This window comes from Artemia franciscana, chromosome 1 (assembly GCF_032884065.1).
Source record: "Artemia franciscana chromosome 1, ASM3288406v1, whole genome shotgun sequence".
NCBI lineage: Eukaryota > Metazoa > Arthropoda > Branchiopoda > Anostraca > Artemiidae > Artemia > Artemia franciscana.
The window spans coordinates 60,360,401-60,386,535 of record NC_088863.1 but is presented as its reverse complement, the minus strand read 5'-3'; the positions used below and the strand labels follow the sequence as shown (position 1 = coordinate 60,386,535).

At 35.9% G+C, this 26,135-nt stretch overlaps 2 protein-coding genes across 4 annotated transcripts in view; both read right to left on the bottom strand.

Moving 5' to 3' along the window:
• Positions 1-26,135, bottom strand: part of LOC136032275 (large ribosomal subunit protein mL66-like) — a 414,576-nt gene that overhangs the window by 72,033 nt on the left and 316,408 nt on the right. The gene's annotated exons all lie outside the window — the stretch shown is intronic.
• LOC136032204 (monocarboxylate transporter 5-like) overlaps positions 1-26,135 on the bottom strand; it is a 131,259-nt gene that overhangs the window by 93,737 nt on the left and 11,387 nt on the right. For all 3 annotated transcript variants that reach the window (XM_065712411.1, XM_065712426.1, XM_065712419.1), the window contains exons 3-5: positions 18,914-19,126; positions 6,781-6,924; positions 336-521 (exon numbers count right to left, since the gene is read on the bottom strand). In XM_065712411.1, coding sequence (XP_065568483.1) covers positions 336-521; positions 6,781-6,924; positions 18,914-19,126 — 543 coding nt within the window. The remainder of the gene's footprint in view (positions 1-335; positions 522-6,780; positions 6,925-18,913; positions 19,127-26,135) is intronic.

Sequence of the window (26,135 nt, the reverse complement as noted above, 5' to 3'; positions counted from 1 at the left end):
GACTAGACAGAATTGCAAAACAAGTACAGCGAATCAAGGCGCAAAACCTTCTATTCAACTGCACAAAAAGATTAATAAGTAAACCAAAGCATAAGCAGGCGCTTAGGCTATGCGACATTATTTTGAGAGGGGTCAATTGAACTCAGGGTTAGGACCCAAATGTGGACATTTCACAATTCAGAGAGTGGAATATTTTGTTCTAAACTTTAGACCCTGCCAGTTAATCTGAATATTAGAAGATAAAACTAGATTAAAATTAAGGATACCCTTTAAGGAAAGTAATGAATATCCTCGGTAAAAAATTGCTCTCCTGGTAAAATTTTAAATCAGCCTACCTGCTTGGATTAAGAGAGCTCCCCTCCAGCCGTATTCATTGATGAGGTATGTTGTAAGAGGCGCCATTAGAAATGTCCCTATTCCTGAACCACAAACAGCAATTCCAGTTGCAAGAGCTCTTTTCTTTTCAAAATAAAATCCAACTGCTACAACTGCTGGAACATACACTAAACCAAAACCACTTCCTGCAAAACACGAAAAGATCAACAGTTCTCTATTCCGCTTGTATTTACATTGAAAGATTGATTACTCCCACTTCAACGTTAGCATTGTGATCTGGATGCATGTTTCATACTGATTTGACCTAAAGACGAAACCTAGCAGTTGGGGTACAATTAAGGGGGAGGGAGGGGGATGCTCCCCCTCCCTAAAGTTCCGAGGCGTCGGCGCGCCGTTTTAACGCCTTGAAACTTTGGGCCTCTTACAGCATCTTGATTTAGCCTATATATCTGCATTTGTAGGGACACAGGACAATTTTGTCGCACATTCTTTATATACCCCACAACTCAAAACTCTAGTTTTGACCCTGCCAATAAGCACCGCCTCCCCTGAAAACCTCTGCTCCCACGAGTACGCCCAATTGTTTGTGGAAGGCACCACCATCTCTGTCAATCAGGACCTAAAGAAACATTTCTTTGACATTGTTTGCTTTGATCAAAATGAAATTGTCAAAGAGCTACAATTGTTTGATGACTGGAAACATATTTCTATTTCGTATTCCTAACGATATTCATTTTATAATAATAAAAAATTGAGATGAAATGCTTTAGAGAGGACTTTCCTGCTGTTTGTCCAACTTTGTTCAATATGAATTAGCGACGCATTTCAATTTTAGCAGGGACGAAAATTAAGGCTATTTCTTGTTATCTATTTCACAGATTTAGGCATTGATATACGGCCTGCTTTATTTGTTTCTATTTTTTGTACTTTGAAGCCATGCAAGTTTTTCAAACCTTAATTTGCATTTGTCTTTTAGAAAGATTTAGCCTCCAACAGGATGATTTCCCCTCTTTGAATGGTCTCCGTATAAAAAGTAAATAGATTTACATCCAAAATTTTCTCATGATATAACTGTCCCTCCTCCAACCCCCGTAAATTTATCCTGTAATAATTATGTATAATTTTAGAAGTGCCTGTAGAAACATTTTTGGCCAAATTCTTCTGTGGGTTTTCCAATTACATACTAAAAAAAATAATCTCAGAAGATAAAATGGAAGGTAAAAACAAGAAACACGAACTAATAGCGTGGACATTAAATTTTGAGTCGTTTGTTTTGCGTATTGTTATTTCAAGCTGTTTGTAGTTAAAAGAAAAAGGATAAAAAAACTTGAAAATACTAACAGAAAAGACAAATATATTTATTTGGAAACGTTTCAATCGTACCTGTCTTTATAGACAGTTACGATAGACAGGTGTATCTGTATAGATATATATTAAAAAAAAACTGTCGAAAAAAAAAAACAATAAGTAGCTCTGGCTGAACAAAATAATTTAAGAATCAAATCTTACTAATAAGAAGAAAATCGCTATCTGTTATATGTGTCACGTTTTCGCCACTTTCTCGGCAAGCACAAGTGCAAATTTGGCTCATTTGGGCTCGTGATAGCGATTTTTCAGAAATTCATCTTATCCTAGCTAATGTTCAATTTTACCAATCAAATTTACAAGAATTCATTGGGTAAATTTTTGGGCTAGCAGAATTTCAAAATGATTAGCTAAAGAGCCAAATTCTTGAAAATTTGTAAATCCAATGTTTTGCCCTCAAATATATACAAAAGATACGCATAAAGGCTCAACCATTTATCAATTTTTAAAAGGATAATTATGTATTACAGCTACCACACTGGAGAAGTAAAGTTAGGTTAATCCTAATAAAATATACCTAAATATGATGAGAAAATAATACTTTAACAGCAAAATTTTGGAAACTACAACAGAGTTATGGATAACGGGTCACCCAGAACTATTAAATGGTATATTAAATTGTATTTAAATGACTTCTATAGTTTAACCTAACTTAACCAAAATACCAACTCTATATGGAACATTTTATTAAAGTATGTCTACATTTTAGTTTATCTCTCTCATGCTAAGCTGATTATCATCGAGTACATACTGAAATACAGAAAGAAACTGGTTCTACTCAGACCAAGAACTTGAGTGCAGTGGCTATAAAACATAAGTACCTTAAAAAAAATTGAAAATAAATAAAAGCAGAAAACACTATCACATTGAAAATAGCTCATACTTTTCATTTTATTTTAATGACACAAGTATACCCATGTTTAAAGAAAATAGCTCTCACACTTCAGGATTCAAAAATACAGACGTTAATTTAAAGAGCTAATGGGTAACAGAGTACATGGGCTACTGAATTCTATCATGCAGGTTTATATAAGGTGTGTGAGAACGATGACTCGCTTCTGATTGGAGGATCATTTTTAGCCGATCAATCATATACTCATAATTATGCTAAGTAGCTTACGTTTTAGTGTGGCCGCGTGGAACAAATTTATGACTAAGCTACTTAATCAGGAGCTTTTTGAGCTGGAAAGAAACCATCAAGAATGATTATGAGAATAACCTTATACCTTTAATTACATAATTTTTTTCTGCAGAATGACTGAATTTGTCATATTGAGGATTTGCAAAATAGGGCTTTATTGAAAAGGGAAATTACCAAAGTAATTTGGACTAGGGGTTTTTGTCCTTTAGGATCGTATCCTTTTGAAAATTCTAGTGGCGATTAGAATGTCCAAAAGCCCATGTATTGTCACATCTACTGATACAACAAAGAAAGTGAATGACGCATGACTTCTCATGATTTTAATGTCAAGCTCTTACTAAACAGACACAAAATTAGAATGACAATATACTGGTTTGAAAACACGCCTTTGTTCTAAACTATTGGGTATTAATTAAGGTCGTATCCAGGGGGGGTAGGGGGTTTGAAACACCCTGAAATATTTGTTTAACTCGTAAAAACTTAACGAAAATTGAATATAAACTAATTTTTTATGCTTTTTTAAAGTTTTTTTTGTGATCTCCCCCCCCCCCCGCGAGAAAAATCCTGGATACAATTGTGGTATTTGTATATTTTGCCAGATTCGTCTTAAGGACAGGAGAACTGCGTTTCTAAGCTCCCAAGCTTTCTAATCTAAAAAAAAAAAAATATGACTTACGTCTTTAAATATGATTAGTCAATGATTTTCAAAAGGAATCACCTCCAAAAACATTTGAAGAAAAACCAAAGTTCGCCTTTGAATTGGCAATGTAGTCGTACGTAACTTTGATCTTACCTAAAAGGTTCTATAAATGCGACCAGAGCGTAAGTTAATGACTACAGCTGCTTGGTCATTAATGACCCAGCAACATATATTTACATTTTTTAGACCACAACAAAATCATGCAGCTCAACAGAACTATTAGTACATCCTACATGCAGTTTGGTGAGTTTGGATGTTTAACTTCCAAGCGCAATTCTCTTGAGTGACCGATCATAAATGAAAATCTAAGCCACGCTTTTTTTTATTATAAAAATACAATCTAGAGCACAATCCTTCTTTCATTATAATGAATCTGACTAATTGAACAAAGACAGCATCCGCAGACAATACTTCGGAACAATTATTGTTGCTATAGGGTTTTCAAACCAAGTCCACTTTATTTTTATTTTTTGTTTTGCTTCCGTTGAGATGTTAAAATCAAACAAAAAGTAAGAAAATCTTGTTATAGTTTTTTTTTATCATGAGATGCGACTATAGTGAGGTTCGGACAAAGAGAAACAAAAAAATCACGGCGCAGATAAGTTTGTAAAGGGGAGGGGTTGAGTGGATCTAGAGCAAAGTCTTGTGGGACCCCCACTGTGACAAGAGCGCCAATGAACAAAATCTAGGGGGAATGTAACAAAGATGTAAATAATTGACCAAATTGACAAATTTATTCTAAAAAGAGTAAAAAAAAAACAGAAAAAGAGGGCACCACAAGCATTATTGGGGGGGTCCGCAAGTTGAATGAGTTGAATTTTCTTTCTATTAATATTTTGTGTCCTCTCCAGTGTTCAAATTTGTGAACAAATTAATAGACCAATAACATGTTTTAAAGCCAACAATTTCTCAGAATTGAAGCAAAAAATCGAGATAATGTAACTTTTATGACGCAATCAAATGATATACTGAGATTCTTATTAACCGCAATTAACTTTCTGCCACTTCCAAATCTTGATTCTACTGTATTAGGCATTAAAAGCACTTAATTGGGTTAAAAATGAAACATCAGTAGCAAAATATTACATAATAGCTTATAGACTGAAAATCCACATGAAAATGTTGTGAAATTATAGTAAAATCAAAATGATTTTTTTCAAGTTAAGACGAAATATATTTTAGTTTTGACAAAAGACAATAATAATAATTGTATCCAACAGTTCGTGGTAACGAACGCTTAGCAAGGAAAGACTACTCAATAGTGACTGACACTAAGAAAAGCGAGACATTTCGATAACAATAAAATAGTTATATAAAAAATGGCTTTTTATGCCGATTTCCAATATGTAAAATTCATTAAGTCTATTGTTACCAATCAAAAGCTAAGAGCCCGAAAAAATTTACAGGTTTTCCAAAAACGGAGAAAACGCCCCAAAAAGTCAAGCAATGTTAATGAAAATCACTACACCAGAAAACCCTGCTGTAGAGGTTTCCAACTCTTAACTACATTTTTATTTTGCCAGAAGAAAAATCAAGGACGCGTGTTTATTTTTTTCACCAGGGGTGATCCTATCGAACTAATGGCCCAAGAATATCGGGAGAGAGCTCACTCGAATGGGAATATTCTGGTGCCCTTTTTAAGTGACCTAACAGAAAGAGCAACTAGCCTCTCTCCCACGCCTCCTCTACCCCAAATACAACTGGTCAAAATTTAGAGATGGCCATTTGGCTCAGCATAGTTGAGAGGTCTCATAAATATGTCTTTGGGGATGACAAAACCCCCATAGACCCACAGGAAACTCCTGTAAACTATGCTATTTTCCCAGTGTTGAAATATGGAATTTGTTATTGAGAATATAAATGAATTTTGGGGGTAGGAATTTCTAATTTTTTCAAGTGAAAGTAAGGAGCAAGGTTAAAACTTAAGACAAGCATAGATTTTTCCTTATGCGAGGTGGGTTGCCCTTTGGTCAAATATCGCTCTTAACTCTGAAGTTTGTTATTTATCACAGTTCCTTAAAAACCAGAGCCAGAAGCTCATATGGCACTTGTGACGAGGTCGGAAGAGCCAAGAGCTTCTTCCCACCAAGTTTCATTACGATCCCTTAACTCTAAGCGATTTCCAAGACATCCGGTTTCCCCCTCCAACTCCCCCCAATGTCACCAGATCCGGTCAGGATTTAAAATGAGAGCTCTGAGACACGAGATCCTTCTAAATATCAAATTTCGTTAAGATCCGATAGCCTGTTCGTAAGTTAAAAATACCTCATTTTTTCTTGTTTTTCCGAATTAACCGTCCTTCCACTCGCACTCACCAGATCCGGTCAGGATTCAAAAAAGAGCTCTGAGACACGAAGTCCTTCTGAACATCAAATTTCATCAAGATCTGATCGTAAGATCTGATCTTCGTAAATTAAAAAATACCTCTTTTTTTCTAATTTTTCCGAATTACCCCCCCCCCAACTCCCCCAAAGCGAGCCAATCCAGTCTGTTTATGTTAATCACGTATTTAAAACTTTTGCTTATACTTTCCCATCAAATATCATTACGATTTCTCTACTCTAAGCGTTTTCCAAGATTTCCAGTTTCCTCCTCCCGTTCCCCCAATGTCACCGGATCCGGACAGGATTTAAAATGATGTCTCCGAGACACAATATCCTTCTAAATATCAAATTTTATTAGGATACAATCACCTGTTCGTAAGTTAAAAATGCCTCATTTTTTTCTATTCTTTCCGAATTATCAAATTACACCCCCCCCCCAAACTCTCCCAAAGAAAGCAGATCTGGTCTGATTATGTTAATCACATATCTAGGACTTGTGCTTATTCTTCCCACCAAGTTTCATCCCGATCTCTTCACTCTAAGCGTTTTCCAAGAATTCCGGTTCCATTGAATTTGAATGAGAAACATTTTCAAAGAACTTTAAGACTTTAGTGTAAATGACAAGGATGGAGCAAGGGGAAGCCCCCCTCACATTCGAAAAATTTTCTGCTCGTTTTAAGTTTTAGTCTTTTTCCTTATTTTCAGTCTGACAAAAAATTTCTTTATTTAATAACTAATAGGGGAGAAGTGTAAGTCCTAATGCGAGAAACACATTTTGAATTAAGAATGAATAAACTAAAATTGTCTGACTGATTAATAATATAACATGTTCCTTATGGAGTTTTTATAAACAAGGATCTATACACGATGCCCATAGCATCTAAAAACTCAAGGTAAAAGGAATGGGCACTCACCTCCAATTACTCCATACGTGATAAACAAAAATTCAACGCTAGTGGCAAATGAAGAAAGGACGAAGCCAATACATCCAATAATGCTGCCTACTATGGTAACAGCTCGAAATCCAAACTTGTTAGCAAGCGCACTAACAAAAGGTCCTAGAAAAATATTCAGTTTTATGATTTAAAAAATATGATAACTAATTAACTAAACACTGAGGTGCATTAGCATAATTTGCAATGGGGTACACACACCCCAATTTAACGCCCTTCAGCTGGAATTTAACATTTTCTAAAATCTTGTCAAAACTACAATAGGCTTGCATAATACAAGAATCCACAGAAATAGTCCAGTTCTCTTTAGTATACCTTTGTCTTATGGTAATATTTGGCTCATTTTTATGGTGCTTGGTATTTAACAAGTGACATATAGCGATCGTAATTTCTGTCGGTTCGTCGGTCCCGCTTTTGCTAGTTTGGGCACTTCCAGATAAGCTAAGACAATGAAAAATGGCAGGCGTATCAGGGACCAGACAAGATTAAATTAGAAATAATCACTACCCGATTCGACCATCTGGGTGGAGGGTGGTAGTGGAGGAGTGATTGACAAAAATGGAACGGATCCGCTATTTTTTGGGAAGTCAAGGGGGGGGGGTTATTTCAGGAAATATGGACAAAATTAGGTATTTTTAACTTAAGAAAAGGTGATCGGATCTTAATGAAATTTGATATTTAGAAGGATATCATAACTCAGAGCTCTTATTCTAAATCCGGACCGGGTCCGGTGAAATTGGCGGGAATTGGAGGGGGAAGCCAGAAATATTGGAAAACGCTTAGGGTAGAGGCAACAGGTTGAAACTTGGTGGGAAAAATACGCACAGAACCTAGATACGTGATTGATACAACCGGGACGGATCCGCTGTCTTTGGTTTTTTTTTTGGGGAGGGCGTAACTTGGAAAGATTAGAAAAAATGAGTGATTTTTAACTTACGAACGGGAGATGAGATCTTAATGAAATTTGATTTTTAGAAGGACCTCGTAACCCAGACCTCTGATTTTCAATCCTGGCCTGATCCGGCAACATTTGGGGGAGTTGAAGAGGGAAATCGGAAATCTTGGAAAACGCTTAGAGTTGAAAAAATTGGGATGAAACGGATGAAATTCGGAAAAAAATAGAAAAAAGAGGTATTTTTACCTTACGAAAGGGTGATCGGATCTTAATGAAATTTGATATTTAAAAGGACATCGTGTCTCAGAGCTCTTATTTTAAAGCCCAACCGTATTCAGTGATACTGGGAGGAGTAGAATGGGGAAACGGGAAATCTTGGAAAACGCTTAGAGTGGAGAGATCGTGATGATGCTTGGTGGGAAGAATAAGCACAAGTCCTAGATGCATGATTGACATAACCAGACTGGATCTGCTCTTTTTGGGGGAGCTGGGGGGGGGGCGTTAATTCGGAATAATTAGAACTAATTGTATTTTAACTTACGAACGGGCGACCGGATCTTAACGAAATTTGATATTTAGAAGAAACTCATGTCTCAGAGCTCCTATTTTAAATCCAGAGCAGATCTGGTGACATTGGGGGGAGTTGGAGGGGGGAACTGAAAATTTTGGTGAACACCTAGAGTGGAGAGATCAAGATGGATCTTTGGGGGAGGGGGTTCTTGTGCTTTGGAGAGTTCAGTGCTTCTGGACATGCTAAGACGCTGAAAATTGGTAGGCGTGTCAGGAACCTGCACAAATTGACTTGATAACAGTCGTTTTTCCCGATCGACCATCTGGGGGGCTGAAGGGAGAGGAAAAATTAGAAAAAATGTGGTATTTTTAACTTACGAGTGGGTGATCGGATCTTAATGAATTTTGATATTAAGAAGGACCTCTGTCTCAGAGCTCTTATTCTAAATCCCAAACGGCATTAAGCCTCTGATTTTCCTTTTAATTCAATCTATTGACTCTTAAAATTTTGCTAGAGCTCATGCTATATGAGCTCTTGGCAAGTTCTTGGCTCTTGTTCACTGTAATTTTCACTTGACTTTAGATAACAGACTCAAACTGCTCCCTCCCCCCATATTTTGAAAAAATCGTACCACTGTTGGTGCGACCAGTAGGCCTTAAGGGTTCATAAGCTCAGTGTCACCTGAAATCTGGATTTTTTTTTTATCTAAACTTTCAGTAAATATATTCGCTGTGTAAAGTTTATTTATTTTTGGAATGCAATCAGAATAATTGACTCCCACCTTAAATTAAGTTCTGATTCAGCTTTTTTTCTATAAATACTTTAAAGCAAAAACCTTAACCTAACTGATATACTTTATTTGGTTTTGTTCGTTCCCCCCCCCCCCTTTTTTTTAGCTAAGCAGCAAGTCATTGACTCTTAAAAACCTGTTTTGGTTATTGAATTTAAAACACATATAATCTTCCACAGTTTAATTTCTACACAAACACACACAAACACACACAGACACATACACACACACACACACACACACACACACACACACACACACACACACACACACACACACACACACACACACACACACACACACACACACACACACACACACACACACACACACACACACACACACACACACACACACACACACACACACACACACACACACACACACACACACACACACACACACACACACACACACACACACACACACACACACACACACACACACACACACGCATACACACACACACACACACACACACACACACACACACACACACACACACACACACACACACACACACACACACACACACACACACACACACACATACACACACACACACATATATATATATATATATATATATATATATCGTCAGCTCCGTCAGGATTCCGTCAGCTTTGCCAGTCAGCTTTTCTAGTTTTATGCAAGGTTTGACGGTGACAGGTTAGGCTGGGTCAGGTTTTTAACCCATTTCTAAGATTTATAACCTAATTTAGCCTATCTCAACCTAACTTTAACTTTATCATCAAACATAGTATGCCTGATAAAGCTGATTGAAACCAAGCAGAGAAAAAGGGAATCTTGGACATTTACCAGATTTCGCTCTTTCACGTAACATATTTATTGAATCATTGGCTAGTTAACTCCTTAAATAAATTAAATAAAAAAAACTAGTTTTTTAAACTGAAAGTAAGGAGCAACATTAAAACTCAAAACGAACAGAAATTACTCCGTATATGAAATGGGTTGTCTCCTCCGCAATTCCTCGCTCTTTACGCTAAAGTTTGACTCTTTGCCACAATTCTGCTTTTTAAAACAATTAAAAGCTTTAGCGTAAAGAGCGAGGGATTGCGGAGAGGACAACCCATTTCATATACGGAGTAAGTTCTGTTCGTTTTGAGTTTTAATGTCGCTCCTTACTTTCAGTTTAAAAAACTAGTTTTTTTTATTTAATTTCTGAACGTTTTGAATTAATGAATTTTTGATTTTGGCTCTCCGCACATAAATTATTAAATGAAATTTTCATATTAATTCTTTTTTGGCTAAATGGCTTTCTCTTAGTTTTGATCAGACGATTTTGAGTAATAAGGGGTGGGGAAGGAGGCCTAGTTGCCCTGCAATTTTTCGGTTACATAAAAAGGCAACTAGAACTTTTAATTTTAACGAACGTTTTTATTAATAAAAAATATATGTAACTTAAGAATTAACTTACGTAACAAACTTTTATATTCTTATATTTTTTTATTATGTATATGAGGGGGTTTCTCCCCTCGTTATTACCTCGCTCTTTACACTAAATCTTAAGTTTTGTCCCAATTCTTTAAGAATGACCCCTGAATCAGAAAGGCCGTAGAATAAATAGTTGAAATTACTAAAAATACTTTAGCATAAAGAGCAAGGTATTTATCTCCTTCTAAATACCTCGCTCTTTATGCTAAAGTATTTTTAGAATCCCTCATATGCGTAATAATCTCTGTTCGTTTTAAATTACTCCTTACTTTCAGTTGAAAAAACTTTTCATGTTTATTTTTTCATTGTTTTTTTTATATTAATGCTAGAAAATCCCGCGCCCTTTTCATTGAATTTCTCTTCCCCCATGACATATTCCTCCAAGTTAAGATCCTCCCACATAGCCCCCTCTCCTCAACTACCCCCCCCAAACCAAAAAATCCCCCTGAAAACGTCTGTACACTTCCCAATAACCATTACTGTATGTAAACACTGGACAAAGTTTGTAATTTGCAGTCCCTCCCCCAGGGACTGTGGGGGAGTGAGTCAATCCAAAGACATAGTTATTATGGTTTTCGACTATGCGGAACAAAATGGCTATCTCAAAATTTTGATCCGTTGACTTTGGGAAAAAATGAGCGTGGGAGGGGGGGGGGGGGGGCTAGGTGCCCTCCAATTTTTTTGGTCACTTAAAAAGGGCACTAGAACTTTTTATTTCCGTTATAATGAGCCATTTTGCGAGATTCTAGGGTCACTTGGTCGATACGATGACCCCTGGAAAAAAAACAAAAAAACAAACAAACAAATAAACACGCACCCGTGATCTGTCTTCTGGCAAAAAATACGAAATTCCATATTTTTGTAGATAGGAGCTTGACATTTTTGCTATAGGGTTCTCTGATACGTAATGCGATGGTGTGATTTTCGTTAAGATTCTTTGACTTTTAGGGGGTGTTTCCCCCTATTTTCCAAAATAAGGCAAATTTTCTCAGGCTCGTAACTTTTGATGACAAAGATTAAATTTGATGAAACTTAAATAATTAGAATCAGCATGAAAATTTGATTCTTTTGATGTATCTCTTAGCATCAAAATTCCGTTTTTTAGAGTTTCGTTTACTATTGAGCCGGGTCCTTAATACAGTTCGTTACCACGCTCCTTACTACAGTTCGTTACCACGAACTGTTTGAAAAGTACATTTCACGGATTATGGATTACCTGTGATAAATCTTGGCCTTGGGCCGATTGATTTTCGTGTCGAAAGAATTTATTCCGCTAACATCCTATTACGCATTTAACGAAAGACCTTGAAAAACTGAAGCTGTACTTTAAAGCGGATTAGAATCTGAATGAATGGGGCACCTGTGTACTTTGAAAAAGGATTATGATCTGAATTAATCCGAAGTGGAACAAGACATTTGGACTGACTTGGATTTACTAAATGAGGATTTCTGATTGCCACTCCTTCCGTGGGCCTGGTCGCTTAAAGATAAGCTGATTTAGCGTTTTGTCGGTATAGCTAAGAAGTCTGATAATTTAAGCAGTCTCGGTTTGTGATGGCCAGTTTCAAGGGCTTTTTGCTATAGCCTGTACGGAATATTTAAGTAGGCTAACAAAAGATAAAAAGGAAATTTATATCTACATAATATTTTCCTATGAAGACCAGACTGAAGCACAGATTACGGAAAACCTTCTCATTTCGTCTGAGCCTAATTACCGTGATAATTCTAAGAAAACTGAAGTGCGTTTAAAGAGGCCAGAAAAAGATAACTCAGACACCTTCAAAATGGTACTTGCCATTGCTAAAAGAAATTTCGTCAGAAAAACCCACCGGAAATTTGCAGGCGAAAATTACCGTAACTGAGGATGAAAACCCAAAAATAAAAGAGTCAACGATAGACACAATTCTGAAACTAGTTTAGGATAGGCGTCGGAAGGACCAACTACTCAAAAATTATGTTGAGACTATTGTCATCGATATGTACTCGTCAGTGTTTCTCGAAGTTAATCCCAGGCTTTAGCAATCCTTGCTACTTGCTAAACCACGTAATGTAAACACTGCTAAGCACACTCCTCGTCCATCCCAACCCGTTCAAAGCCTCCCTCTGTACACCCTACCAAAAAACTTCACATTTCCCTTGAATCTTTCTTTACGACATCCTACCGCCCCCTTTGGGGACAACCCAATTTTTGTTTAGCCCTAGACGGCTAGTTGACCAGGACAATCTTTGGCGATCTTTCATCCTTTATTCGAAGAACGTGTCCTAGTCCTCCTGTTTTTTTCTCATTTCTCAGCCCTAGAAAGCGGGATTGAACCATATGTTTCGTACAGCTTACTCTTTGAGACACGATCCGTCAGCATTTATTGGTATCTATAAAGAATCTTGAAGGCCTGATTGGAGATTTTGAAAACAGGGAACCAAAGCTTGAAGTAAAAGTTGATGATTATGAGCAAGCAAAACAGCTTGGGACTCTTGTTTTTCACGATGTTAATCGACAGTCGGGTACTAATCTGAAGAACGCCATTCTGAATATAGCGTTGCAAAAGATGGGCTTTTCAGGTGTGTTTGAATTCTCATATCTGAATCTCTAATAAAGGCCATCGTAATATTCTGAGTGTGGTGAGAGACAAGTTTGGTTTTAAAAAACCTATGGTTAGATCGTGGCCAGGTGCTAGTAGAGTTTCTAGGTGAGCAAGCTACTCGTCCAATTAATTCCTTTTCAGATTCCTATGAGTAATCTATGATGTTATTTTTGAGTAGTCAAGCACCGTTTATTTATTTTTTCTACTTGTTTTTTGCATACTTTTTATGATTATGTATGTCAGAAGTTGTCTCTGTTATTCTAAATTTCTATCAATTTTTTTTAGTTTTTTTCCTGTCTACGAATATCTTCGTGTTTGAGCTTGGAGGAAGCAACGTTTATAGTTATTTTCTAATCCTTGTCAGATTGTCAAGTCGTTGTCCACCTTTTACTACTTCAGCGATTCCAAGCTGGGAGTGCTGTGGTGCTGATTTGATTCACCATATGTGTCATTACTATGATTTTTTTGGAACTCAGGCTTTGGTGATGTCTGCTCCTTTGATGGACGTTAACTTCAATTAATTTAGACACATTTTTCAACAAACTGGTTTTTCAAGGAAAAGTAAAGAGCTTTATTAAACTAAGATGAGCAGAAATAAAGTCAAATAATCTTCCACGCGTAAAACTACCAAGAAAAACCATCAATAAATAAATTAAACACAAAAAGAACAGAAGTAAAAAAATAATAATCGAATCAAATTCAAAACGAGCATAAATCATCAAGAGCAGGGCTGACACACTTAGTGCCTTCTGAAAACTAGAGCATAACTTACACTTTTTCACTTTTTCAAATTTAATAAATAAAAACCTATTAAGCCTTTAAGGAATAAATATCACTATGTGTATAGTAAACTATCATTCCACATTCATTTGTTGTTTAAAGTAATTTAGATAGCAGATATATACTAGATATAATAGAAATAAAATATATCGACCCGCTTGCTGGCATTTGGCATCTTTGATGTTGGATGTTTTTTATAAGCACAATCTTATGTTAGATTTTAATCTTATTACAAAATATCCGACAATTTGATTTCCTTACTAAAACAGACACATTAAAAATCCCCTGAAATTCTATCCTAACCAAATACCAGAAATTTTTCGCCGGAGATACTTTTTCAGCCTTCTACATTTTTATTATACGGAGTTAGTAAACTAGGTGGCCAAGCCATTTATATTTTAAGTCCAGTCCCTCATAGCCATTATACAATAATTCTTATACTTATCTATAGCAGTGGTTTTGAAACTTATTTAGAAACAGCACCCCATTTTACCGACAAAACATTTTACCGACAAAAACATAGCTAAAATATAAACAAAATTGCTAGTCCTAAAGTGAAATGGTTGTTTTATTTTTCTCTTGGCCGGCCACGTAACCCCTAAAAAAAATTTCGTACCCCCATTGGGTACGCGTACCACACTTTAAGAACCACTGATCTAGACTATACTAAAAATCCGAAAGCTAAATCTTTTAAAGGGGTTCCATTTAATGATTATACAAGTCAAAACCCAATTTGCAAATGCAATATGCGACATGCATTCCCATTTACTTTCTATATAGAGCCTGAGCCATTCATTGTAAATGATCTAGCTTGAAATTTTTCTTGCAATTGTGATTTTATTTAGAGTCAGCGTTTTTGAGTACATCCTCCCCATCAAAGTTTGGCCAAAAAAATAAAAGGTTGTTGCACTCCCAATACATCTTTTTACTAAGTCAAGTCGGCCCTTTATTCTGGCGTCATCCAGGTCCTGGGCATTCATTTCAGCCAAAATTAGAACAAATCATTTTTCCTCCACCTGGAAAGACTCACATTTTCACAAGTCTAGAAAATCAGTAATTTATAGTACTAATACTAGCACAAGAGCATTGGAACGGCTTCACTCTTGTCTTTTTGTCATAATCCTTTCATTAACACCTGAGCCTAACCAAATATTGGTAAATTTTTCCATACATTTTAATAAAGCCAAGTGTTTTTAGACAGAGTAAAGTTAAGAATTTTGTCGTTCATAAGGTTCTTTTCTCTCTTTCGGAGTCAGGTTAATAGATTCTCGGTTGTTTATTAAACCAGCCAAAGAAACAGAAGAATGACAGCGGCATCACATACCAGCTTCATAACATTTGGAAATATCTTGCTGTATATTTCCTATAATCTCCGGGACCTTTGATGGAATTACCCATCATGCAAACACGAGAACTGCAGAATATAGCTCTAGGTGTCCCATCTATAGCCGATAATTTCATACTTATGAAAAGAACTAAACATGTAGGGCCCTTATTCCAAAGACAAGGTTGAATGTAGGATTGAACTTTTGGTTCCAAACACCAGTTCCATAATATTTTCCTCGTGACCATACGAAAAAAATGTAGGAAATAGAGAAAAACTATGTAATTAATTGTCAGTGCAAAAAAAAGAAAATGTAAATGTTTCTCAAGGATTAACTCGTTTTTCTCGTTGCTCTACTTTTTTTCGTAATACTTAATACTTAACGATTGTAGTCTCAGCAATTATTTATTTTTGATCATATTTTTTTGTAATTCTACTATATTCCTGGTTTATCTTTTTTTCTTAGAGGAATAAAAACTGTTTAACTAGTTTCTTAGAATATTTTTTAGATCTGCCTTGATACTGAAGCAATAATAGTGATGGACAAAAAGGATCAGACATCCAGTTTGACAACATCCCTTATTAGTACATGTCTTTGATCTAAACAGCTGATAGAAGGTTTTACTTCAAGTTAAGTCTTCTTATGTTTAATTCTCCCATCGTCTTCCCGTAGCCCCCTGAAACCCCCCTGATTTGGAGGTGGTTATGCCTGGGGTTGTTTATGAAATCTGACCTTAGGCTCTAAATCGTGATGAATTATAAATCTTAGAAACGCTCCTTTTTTCCAAAATAGGTAGAACCTCAGTTTTAAAGGAAATATTAGTGAAATTTGAAAGGAACAATGATGACTCAATCTACTTCTCCAATAAAGAGATTAAAACTTTGGTAGAATATTATTAGAAAATACCTTTTATCCACTGGTATCTTTAAAAGAGCTATTTTAGAATATATTCCATTCTGTAATATATTTTTTTATGTATTTGAAGTTTTTAAAAATATTTTCATGGACAAAGAATAGACAAATAGCGTTTACACGAAATAGTTAGTTTTTTTATGGAAGTAAAGAACACTATTTAGTCCCGTAAAAATGACTTGCAGAAATCTAATGTCTACACTTTACTTGCGCAGAAACTGAAGCCGTAGGCGTCACACCTAAAATTTTCATCTCCTGTTGTAACAGTGCCACTTAGTTGAAATTCCCTAAATTGAAAAACTAGCACTAAATAATAGCCTAAGATAATATGGTTACATCGTGCCAAATCTCAAAAGGACTAGAATGTTGGTCATTCTTATTGGGTATTTCTACACACAAAGTACCCCATCCAAAAACAAACTAAATAGCATTTTGTTTAATTTTAGCAAAATTTTGTTCCGGAAATGTGGGTACGAAAAAAGCTATGTCACGTGTTTAAACATAGAAACTGAAATAAAACCTGGAAACCAAAATAAAACCATGAAACTGAGCATTTTTTATATTTTCACTTGCTGTTTTTAGGCATGTATGTGAAAGCATGTATAATGTCTCTCACTATTTGAGAAAATTAAATAAATAAATAAAAAAAAATTTTAACTGAAAGCAAGGAGTAATATCAAAACTTAAAACGGACAGAAAAAACGCTAAAATATAAGGAACAACAGTTCGAATTTTGTTCTAATTCTTTAAGAATGACCCCTGAATAAAAAAAGCCGTTTAATTAGAATAAATAGTTCTTTTGAACGTAAAAAAAATATTTTAGCGTCAAATTTCTATAGTAGAGATCTCTGATACGCTGAATCTATTGGTGAGATTTTCTTTAGGATTCTATAACTTTTGGGGGATGTTTTCCCCTATTTTCTAAAATACAGCAAATTTTCCCAGGCTTGTAATTTTTGATGGGTAAGATAAAACTTGATGAAACTTGCATATTTAAAATCAGCATAAAAATACTATTATTTTGATGTAACAATTGGTATCAAAATTCCGTTTTTTAGAGTTTCGGTTACTATTGAGCCGGGTCACTTCTTACTACACTTCCTTACCACGGACAGTTTGATTCTCTTCCCCCATGAAAAAGTCCTCCCACGTAACCCTTATCCCTGACCCCCCACCAGAAAAAATCCCCCCTGAAAACGTCAGTATACTTTCCAATAACCAATACTAGGCTATACTAGTATCACTGGGATCGTATCGACCATTGGGTCGATACGATCACCCTTGAGAAAAAAAAACAAACAAATAAACACACATCCATGATCTTTATTCTGGCAAAAAGTACAAAATTCCACATTCGTGCAGAAAGGAGCTTGAAACCTCTACAGTAGGGTTCTCTGATACACTGAATCTGATGGTGTCATTTTCATTAAGATTATATGCCTTTTAGGGGATATTTCCCCCTTTTTCGAAAATAAAACAAATTTTCCCAGGCTTGGAACTTTTGATGGGTAGGATTAAACTTGATGAAACTTGTATATTTAAAATCCGCATAAACATCCAATTGTCAGAACTTGCATGTTTAGATATGAGTTAAATCGAAATTCTTCCATGTGAACTTGGTTATGCATTGCATAAATCCAGCAAAGTTTCACTTAGTAGAAAATTTTGTCTAATAGAATGTTCCCCAACTTGGGATGTTAGCCCCACCTATTGGGCATGGAAAATTTTTGATGGGCCATGGGCAGGACGTGCACTTTTTGTCAGACTACACTTCAGAACCTTAATTTTGAAAAAAAAACATTTTCTTATGGATGACGTCACATTCGTATGCATTTAAAGAACGAAAAGGATGCATGATAGTATTGCAATAATGACATGGGTTGTATAAAAGGTGCTTTATAGATACATTATTTTTCACTAGCATGGCCCTTTGAGCTTCCTTCATTTAAGGACGTAAACAATTTTGAATAGTAAAATTTAAATATTCGAGGGGAGGCATCATGATTTTAGAAATGGTAAGGTGGGGGATGGCCCAATACCAATGGGGAATTATTAAGGTTCCTTAATTATATTCCTAAACTTAAGATTTGGTACTACAGGAGGGCCGACGGGAAATAACTTCAAAATTTCAAATGGCACTCCCAACGAAATATAACATATTTGGAACAAACAAGTGAAACAAAGTAAATATAAACTGAACAGGTGTTGTTGAAGTTGTTTTACTTTTGCCCTTAAGTGCGTTTCCCTTAAGTACTTATTAGATTTATAAAACCGTTTTCAAATGAAAGTAAAGAGCGACATTAAAACTTAAAACATAAAGAAATTATTCTGTAAATGAAGAGGCTGCCACTTCCTCAGCCTCTTTGCATTGTTAAACTTTTAGAAACTTTCCAAAAGATAAGGTTTTCAAAGAAAAGCAGAGAGCCGTAATAACTCAAGACGAATAGAAATAAACTGCTATAATAATTCAAGCTTAAAATGACCAAAAATCAATGTCAAAGAATAAAAGAACCCCAAAACAGACAGAAATTAAAGTAACTAGACAAATTGTGGGTTAGATACAATAAAGTTTATCTTAAGTAGTATACATCTTTCGCATAATTAATAATTAACCAAATAATGGATCTTAAATAAAACCAAATATGTGTAGGTATAAAAAAATTTCTCCTTCCTCTCAGGAAGGGGGGCAAATTATTTAAAACCACAGAAATAGGGTAACTAGGATGAGAAAAAAATCTAAAATGGATTCTTAAATCATGAGACTTTAAAGGGAGAGAGCAGACCCAAACCTCCCCCTTCTTTTACTTCTATACCTAGTAAAATGAATATTGTACATGTTCTCACCCATTAAAAGATAAAATCCTGAAAGAAGTGATCCAACAAGCGCTACTTTAGATCTTGATTCGTCAAAATGAACCACGAGATGGCTCATAATCATGCCAAACGAGAAAATGATACCATCCACGACTAAGTTGCAGAAGAAGGAAGCTACAACTATCACCCAGCCCCAACCTCCATCAGGGGGTACGACGTATTCAGGAGAAATGTCAACGTCATCTAAAAAGGAAAACTGTTTAAAAAACCTCCAAGCAATTTTTTATATTTTACCAGCTTACTCGTCATACGTCGCTGCAATGTCAAAACAAAGGAAATTCTAGGAATATACTCTTTTTAATATTCATTTTTTTTTTGCCTTATGTGTATGCAAATAAATCACAGGGACTCCCCACGGGTGAGTTGGCCACATCCATGTAAGAAGCATTAATTCTCCAAATCTATTCTATACACTTGCAGCAATTGTCCTTATGCAGTATTTATAATTATTCCTAAATCAAGTCGCACCGAAGGCTGTAAATGTTTAAATTCAAATGATCTGTTGGGACTATTAGAATACATAGTACATCTTCCTTCTTGAATTCGACCTTGAAGATCCTGGCTTGGATGACATTTTTATTTCTTTTTTTTATCGAAAGTCTCGTGCCGTTACGAGGTTGTGATGGACTGATGTTTTGGAGAAGGATGACTATACACTTGCAGCGATTGTCCTTATGCAGTATTTATAATTATTCCTAAATCAAGTCGCCTGAAGGCTGTAAATGTTTAAATTCAAATGATCTGTTGGGACTATTAGAATACATAGTACATCTTCCTTCTTGAATTCGACGTTGAAGATCCTGGCTTGGATGACATTTTTATTTTTTTTTATCGAAAATCTCGTGCCGTTACGAGGTTGTGATGGACTGATGTTTTGGAGAAGGACGATAGGGAATTCAATTTTAATATTAAAATGTGTGGTAGAAAACCTGACAATTGCTTGATTCTTTTTCTTGACTCATCACGATATCGATAGACTTGTTGTCGCTTCGCCTGGCTTTTCATTTTTAATATTTGAAATTAAGGATATTCACATAATTACTAGGAGCGGCCTACATAGGACGAGCACTAAACCTTTGAGGATTTTTGTAATTTTACTTGATATTTGGGAAGACGTCATGAATCAACCCATCTTTAGTTGATGTCATCATGCAAAAGCATTGCTGACAATGTTTAGATCCATCAATTGTGTTCGATCGAGCAATACGATACATTTAGTATATCTGTCGATTGTCAACCTCCCATTCCAAATATCAGGGGGCATCATTTGGAGGGGGGGAAGAGGGGAAGCCCCCCCTCCTAGTAAAATGCTGGAGCCTAATATCAAGCACTTTTTTGCAAAATGTTGGGAGGATGCGTCTCTTTGAGATTGAACATCCGTGTTGGTTTTCAATGTCACTCTGAAATTGAAACGCTAAGAGACAAAATTGGTTACAATAAAGATAGTATTTTAAATTCAAATGTATAGGAAAAATAGGTTAGGACTACACTTCTAATACAAAAGAATAAATAAATCAATTGAATATACAAATCAAGCTTAAAACGAAAAAGAATTTCTACAAATAAGGGTTTGGCTACTGCCCCCTTCTTTAACCTAAGTCTAAAGTCTCCTACGTCATTTGTGCTTTACTGAAAACTATTTGTGTATTGAACAGTCTTGGAAAGAACTAATAAAATTAAACTGAATATTTTATATATATAATGATATTAATCGCTGAAAGCTCTTCAGTTCTAGATTTTATTTTACTGTGATTTTATGTTTGTTTTCAGTGTTGTAATAAGTACAAAAGAAAATATTTGTAGGACAATTCGTTTTAAGTAAAGCGTAAATGCTGCAGTAGCTTATTATTACGGGTGTATTTAGTAACTCTCCAAAAATAGCATGGTAGATCTTGAAAAAGGAATTGAATTAAAAAAGTCAAGTTTTTTTTTAGAAATGCTCTAATTCGCTAATTTCGTCAATTGCTCTCATAAAAACCAAAGCAAGCTTATTTTGTCCTGTTATGACACAGCTCTGTCTATTCCGGACCCAAGCATAGCTCTGAAATATTTGGTCAAGAAGATTTTTTAAGTATTTCTCAGGGGAATTGTGTTGTAAGGAAGTTCAAGGTACACGTTTGACGGGCTATAGGCTATATAAAAAAATAAACTGCTACTGAACATAATAGGTTTCGATTTATCGTAACCCAAGTCCTGAAAAATTAGTTTCGAGTAGTAAGATTACTACTTTTAAGTAGTAAAATTAGTTTCGAGTTCTACTGCAGTAAGAATTTGAACTTGCTCATGGTTGCTTGGAAAATATTTGCAGTATTGTATTCAGGATAAAAATAGATCAAACTTTTGATGGTAAGGAGTGATTCGGCCCTATAGTAACCGATTTTGTAAATAAAATAGTTTTAATAAAATTTAGTACACATAAAAGAATTGGCTTTTTTATGGTGATTTCAAATATATAAAATTCATCCAGTTTCATGTTCCCTCAAAAGCTACAAGCTTTTGAGAGGAAAACAGGGAAAGGGGAAAGGAGAAAACGTAGAAAACAATATAAAGAAGTCAAGAGATCTTAATGAAAACCGCAACATTAGATTCAGCATATTAGAGAACCCTACATGATTATTTATCCCCAGGGGTGATAGTATCGAACCAATGGTCTTAGAACAACGCGAAAGGTCCCGTTTGAACGAGAATAAAAAGTTATTATGCCATTTTAAGTAACCGAAAGGATAGTACCAAGGGAAAGTGAATTATTTGTCCCTTTTGTGGACCAAACTACGATTTTGCTCCAATGAGAACCGATTGTAAATACTGAGATAGCCAATGGATTTGGAAGTATAAATTCAAAATTCAAATTACTATAAATTAGGGGGTTGAGAAATCTTCCAGAGCACCCGAGACAAGAATTGTAACTTTTGTAAGTGCTTAAGAATCGAAAGTGATAAAAAACTAACAAGCCCCCTTCTTGTGTCTTTTTCTCAAAATACATCTTATCAGTGTGTGTGTTTGTGTGGGGGGGGGGTATCTAGACCCCATGCCTTTTCCCCAGACACATCCAATAAAATTTTTAAGATAGCCATTTTGTTCAAAATACTCCAAAATTCAAATTAATATGAATTAGGAGGTTGAGAAATCCTCCATAGCACCCGAGACAAGAACTGTAACTTCTGTAAGTTGTAAGTGCTTAATAATCGAAAGTGATCAAAAAACAACAAGCCCCCCCACCCTTGTGCCTTTTTTCCCAAAATACATCTTATCAGTGAATGAGGGGGGAATCTACCCCCCACATCTTTTTCCCCCAATGCATCCAAAAAAAATTTGGTATATCCACTTTGTTCAAAATAGTCGAAAATTCAAATTACTATAAATTAGGGGTTGAGAAATCCTCCATAGCACCCGAGACAAGAATTGTAACTTTTGTATGTTGCAAATTTGTAAGAATTGAAAGTGATTAAAAAGTAACAGTCCCCCCCCTTGTGCCTTTTTTCTCCAAATGCATCTTATCAGAATTTTAAAACAGCCATTTGGTTCAAATTGTCGAAAATTCAAATTACTATAGCTTAGGGGTAGAGAAATCTTCACTAAGTCCTGAGGCCAGGACTGTAACTTAGGTAAGTTGTCCATTATTAGAATATAAGGTTTTGTGGAAAGGGTGGTCGAAACACCTTTGAGGATTCGGTCGAAAATTGAAACTTCTAGCTCTTTCTTAAGAGTCAAAAGTGATCAATGGCCAACTAGCCCACGCCCCACTTTCCCAAAGTGCGTCCGGTCAGAATTTGAAGATAGCCATTTTCCTCAAAGTAATGCAAAGGCTAAATAACTATACTTCTGGGTTTGACCCCCCCCCCTCCAGTCCGGGTAAATAGATCTGAGCTACGGAACTTAATTATTGTTACTTCGATACTCCGTTTACTTCGATGCTTGGATTTAGGAATTTACGTGGTAACTTCGACTTGTAGTGCAAGGGCTGTAAGTTCTGCAAGTTGCTTATTGTTACTTTGATACTTGTTTTATACCTTGATACCTTTTTAACTTTGATCCTTTCTTTACTTTGATGCTTCGGCACTTTAATATTGCTACTTTGATACTAGTTTTGATACTTTGATGAAAGTTTGATGTTGAAAAAAAATCGCATTTTGAAATAGAGTTTTTTAAAAACTTGAAACTTTTTGCAATAAAAAAAATCAATTTAAAAAAAAATTCTTCTAAAGTTTTTTCACCAATTCTTTCCAAAAGAATTGGGATTATGTACTTCTAATGAATGGAGTCTTCACTAGAAATAAGAGTATGACTACTGCCCGTTTCCCAAGCGGTAAAAACTCTTTTACTCAAAAGTTCTCATTCTCTTACTTAAAAAACAAGAGCTAAGAGCTCATATGGCACTTGTGACAGGGCAAGAAGAGCTAAGAGCCAAGAGCTCATATGGTATGAGCTCTAACAAAATTTTAAGAATCAATACATTGATTTAAAAGGAAAATCAGAGGCTTAATGCCGGTCAGGATTTAAAATAATAGCTCTGAATCACGATATCCTTCTAAATATCAAAATTCATTAAGATCTGATCACCCACAGATCTTAATGAATTTTAAGATCTGTAAAATAATGAATTAACCTAATTTTTTCTAATTTTTCCTCTCCCTTTAGCCCCTCAGATGGTCGAATCTGGGAAAACGACTTTATCAAGTCAATTTGTGCAGCTCCCTGACACGCCTACCACGTCCAGAAAAACCTAAATCGCCAAATCACTGAACCCTCCCCCCAAATCCCCCAAAGAGAGCGAATTCAGTACGGTTACGTCAATCGTGTATCAAGGATATTTGCTTATTCTATCCACCAAGCTTCATCCCGATTCCTCCACTCCAAGCGTTTTCCCCTCCAACTCCCCCCAATGTCAACAGATCTGGTCGGGATTTGAAACAAGAGCTCTGAGACATGAACTCCTTCTAAATATCAAATTTCATTAAGATCCGGTCACCCGTTCTTAAGTGAAAAATACCAAATTTTTTCTAATTTTTCCAAATTAACACCCACCCAGCTCCTCCAAAGAGAACTGATCCGTTCCAATTATGTCAATCATGTATCTAGAGCTTGTGCTTATTCTTCCCATCAAGTTTCATCCCGATCTCTCCACTCTAAGCGTTTTCCAAGATTTCTGTTTCCTTCCTCCAACCCCCTATGTCCCCGGATCCAATTCGAGTCGAAAATAGAGCATCTGAGACATAAGATCCTTCTATCTATCTATCTATATATATATATATATATATATATATATATATATATATATATATATATATATATATATATATATATATATATATATATATATATATATATATATATCAAGTTTCATTAAGATCCGATCACCTATTCGTAAGATAAAAATACCCCAATTTTCACGTTTTCCAAGAATTCCGGTTTTCCCCTTCAACTCCCCCCAATGTCACAGGATCTAATCGGAATTTAAAATTAGAGCTTTAAAGCACAAGATCCTTCTAAATATCAAATTTTATTAAGATCTGGTCACCCGTTCGTGAGTTACAAATGCCTCATTTTTCCGAATTACCCCCCCCCCCCCTCCAATTCCACCAAAGAGAGCAGATCCGGTCCAGTTATGTCATTCACGTATCTTAGACAGGTTTTTATTCTTCCCATCCAGTTTCATCCTGATCTCTCCACTTTAAGTATTTTCAAAGATTTCCACCACCACCACCCCCCCCCAACTGCCCTCCAATGACACTGGATCCGGAAGAGATTTAAAATAAGAGATCTGAGTTACGATGTTCTTCTAAATATGAAGTTTAATGAAGATCCGATCACTCCTTCGTAAGTTAAAAATAGTCTACGTCATTTTTTCTAATTTTTCAGAATTAACCCTCCCCTTCCCCAAGAGAGCGATCCGTTCCAATTAATTCAATCATATATCTAAGACTTCTGCTTATTTTTCCCACCAAGTTTCATCGCGATCCCTCCAATCTAAGCGTTTTCCATGATTTTAGGTCCCCCCAAACTCCCCTCAATGTCACACAGATCCAGTCAAGATTTAAAATAAGAGCTTTGAGACACGATATCCTTCTAAATATCAAATTTCATTGAGATCCGATCAACCGTTCGTAAGTTAAAAATACCTCATTTTTTCGAATTTTTAAGAATTACCCCCCCAACTGCCCCAAAGAGAGCGGATCTGTTCCTGTTATGCCAATCATGTATCTAGGACTTGTGCTTATTTTTCCCTCCAAGTTTCATCCCGATCCCTCCACTCTAAGTGTTTTCAAACATTTTAGGTTTGTCCCTCCCAAATCCACCCAATGCCACCAGATCCGGTCGGGATTTAAAATAAGAGCTCTGAGAAACGATATCCTTCCAACCATGAAATTTCATTAAGATCTGATCAGCTTTTCGTAAGTTAAAAATATTTCATTTTTTTTATTTTTTCCGAATTAACCGGCCCCCACTCCCCTCAGATAGTAAAATCGGGAAAACGACTATTTCTAATTTAATCTGGTCCGGTCCCTGATACGCCTTCCAAATTTCATTGTCCTAGCTTGCCTGGAAGTTTTATATTTAAAATCAAATTTATGTTTGATATTTCAAATTCGAAATTTGATATTTAGAAGGAACTCATATCTCACAGCTCTTATGTCAAATCCCGACCAGATCTGTTGACATTGGAGGGAGCTGGAGGGGAAAACAGGAAATCTTGGAAAACGCTTATAAATGTCGTAGATACGTGATTGACGCAACTGGACGGGATCCGCTCTCTTTGGGGGAGTTAGGGGGTGGGGTTCAGTGCTTTGGCGCGTTTAGTGCTTCTGGACGTGCTAGGACGACGAAAATTGGTAGGCGTGTCAGGGAGCTGTACAAATTGACTTGATAAAGTCGTTTTCCCCGATTCGACCATCTGGGGGGAGGGGGCTGAAGGGAGAGGAAAAATTAGAAAAATTGAGGTAGATTTAACTTACGAGTGGGTGATCGGATCTTAATGAATTTTGATATTTAGAAGGACCTCGTGACTCAAAGCTCTTATTTTAAATCCCGACCGTTATTAAGCTTCTGATTTTCCTTTTAAAGCAATCTATTGATTCTTAGAACTTTGCCAGAGCTCATACCATGTGAGCCCTTGGCTCTTCCGACGTCGTCACAAGTGCCATATGAGCTATTAGCTCTTGTTAATTATAATAATTGGGAGAAGAGAATTCAA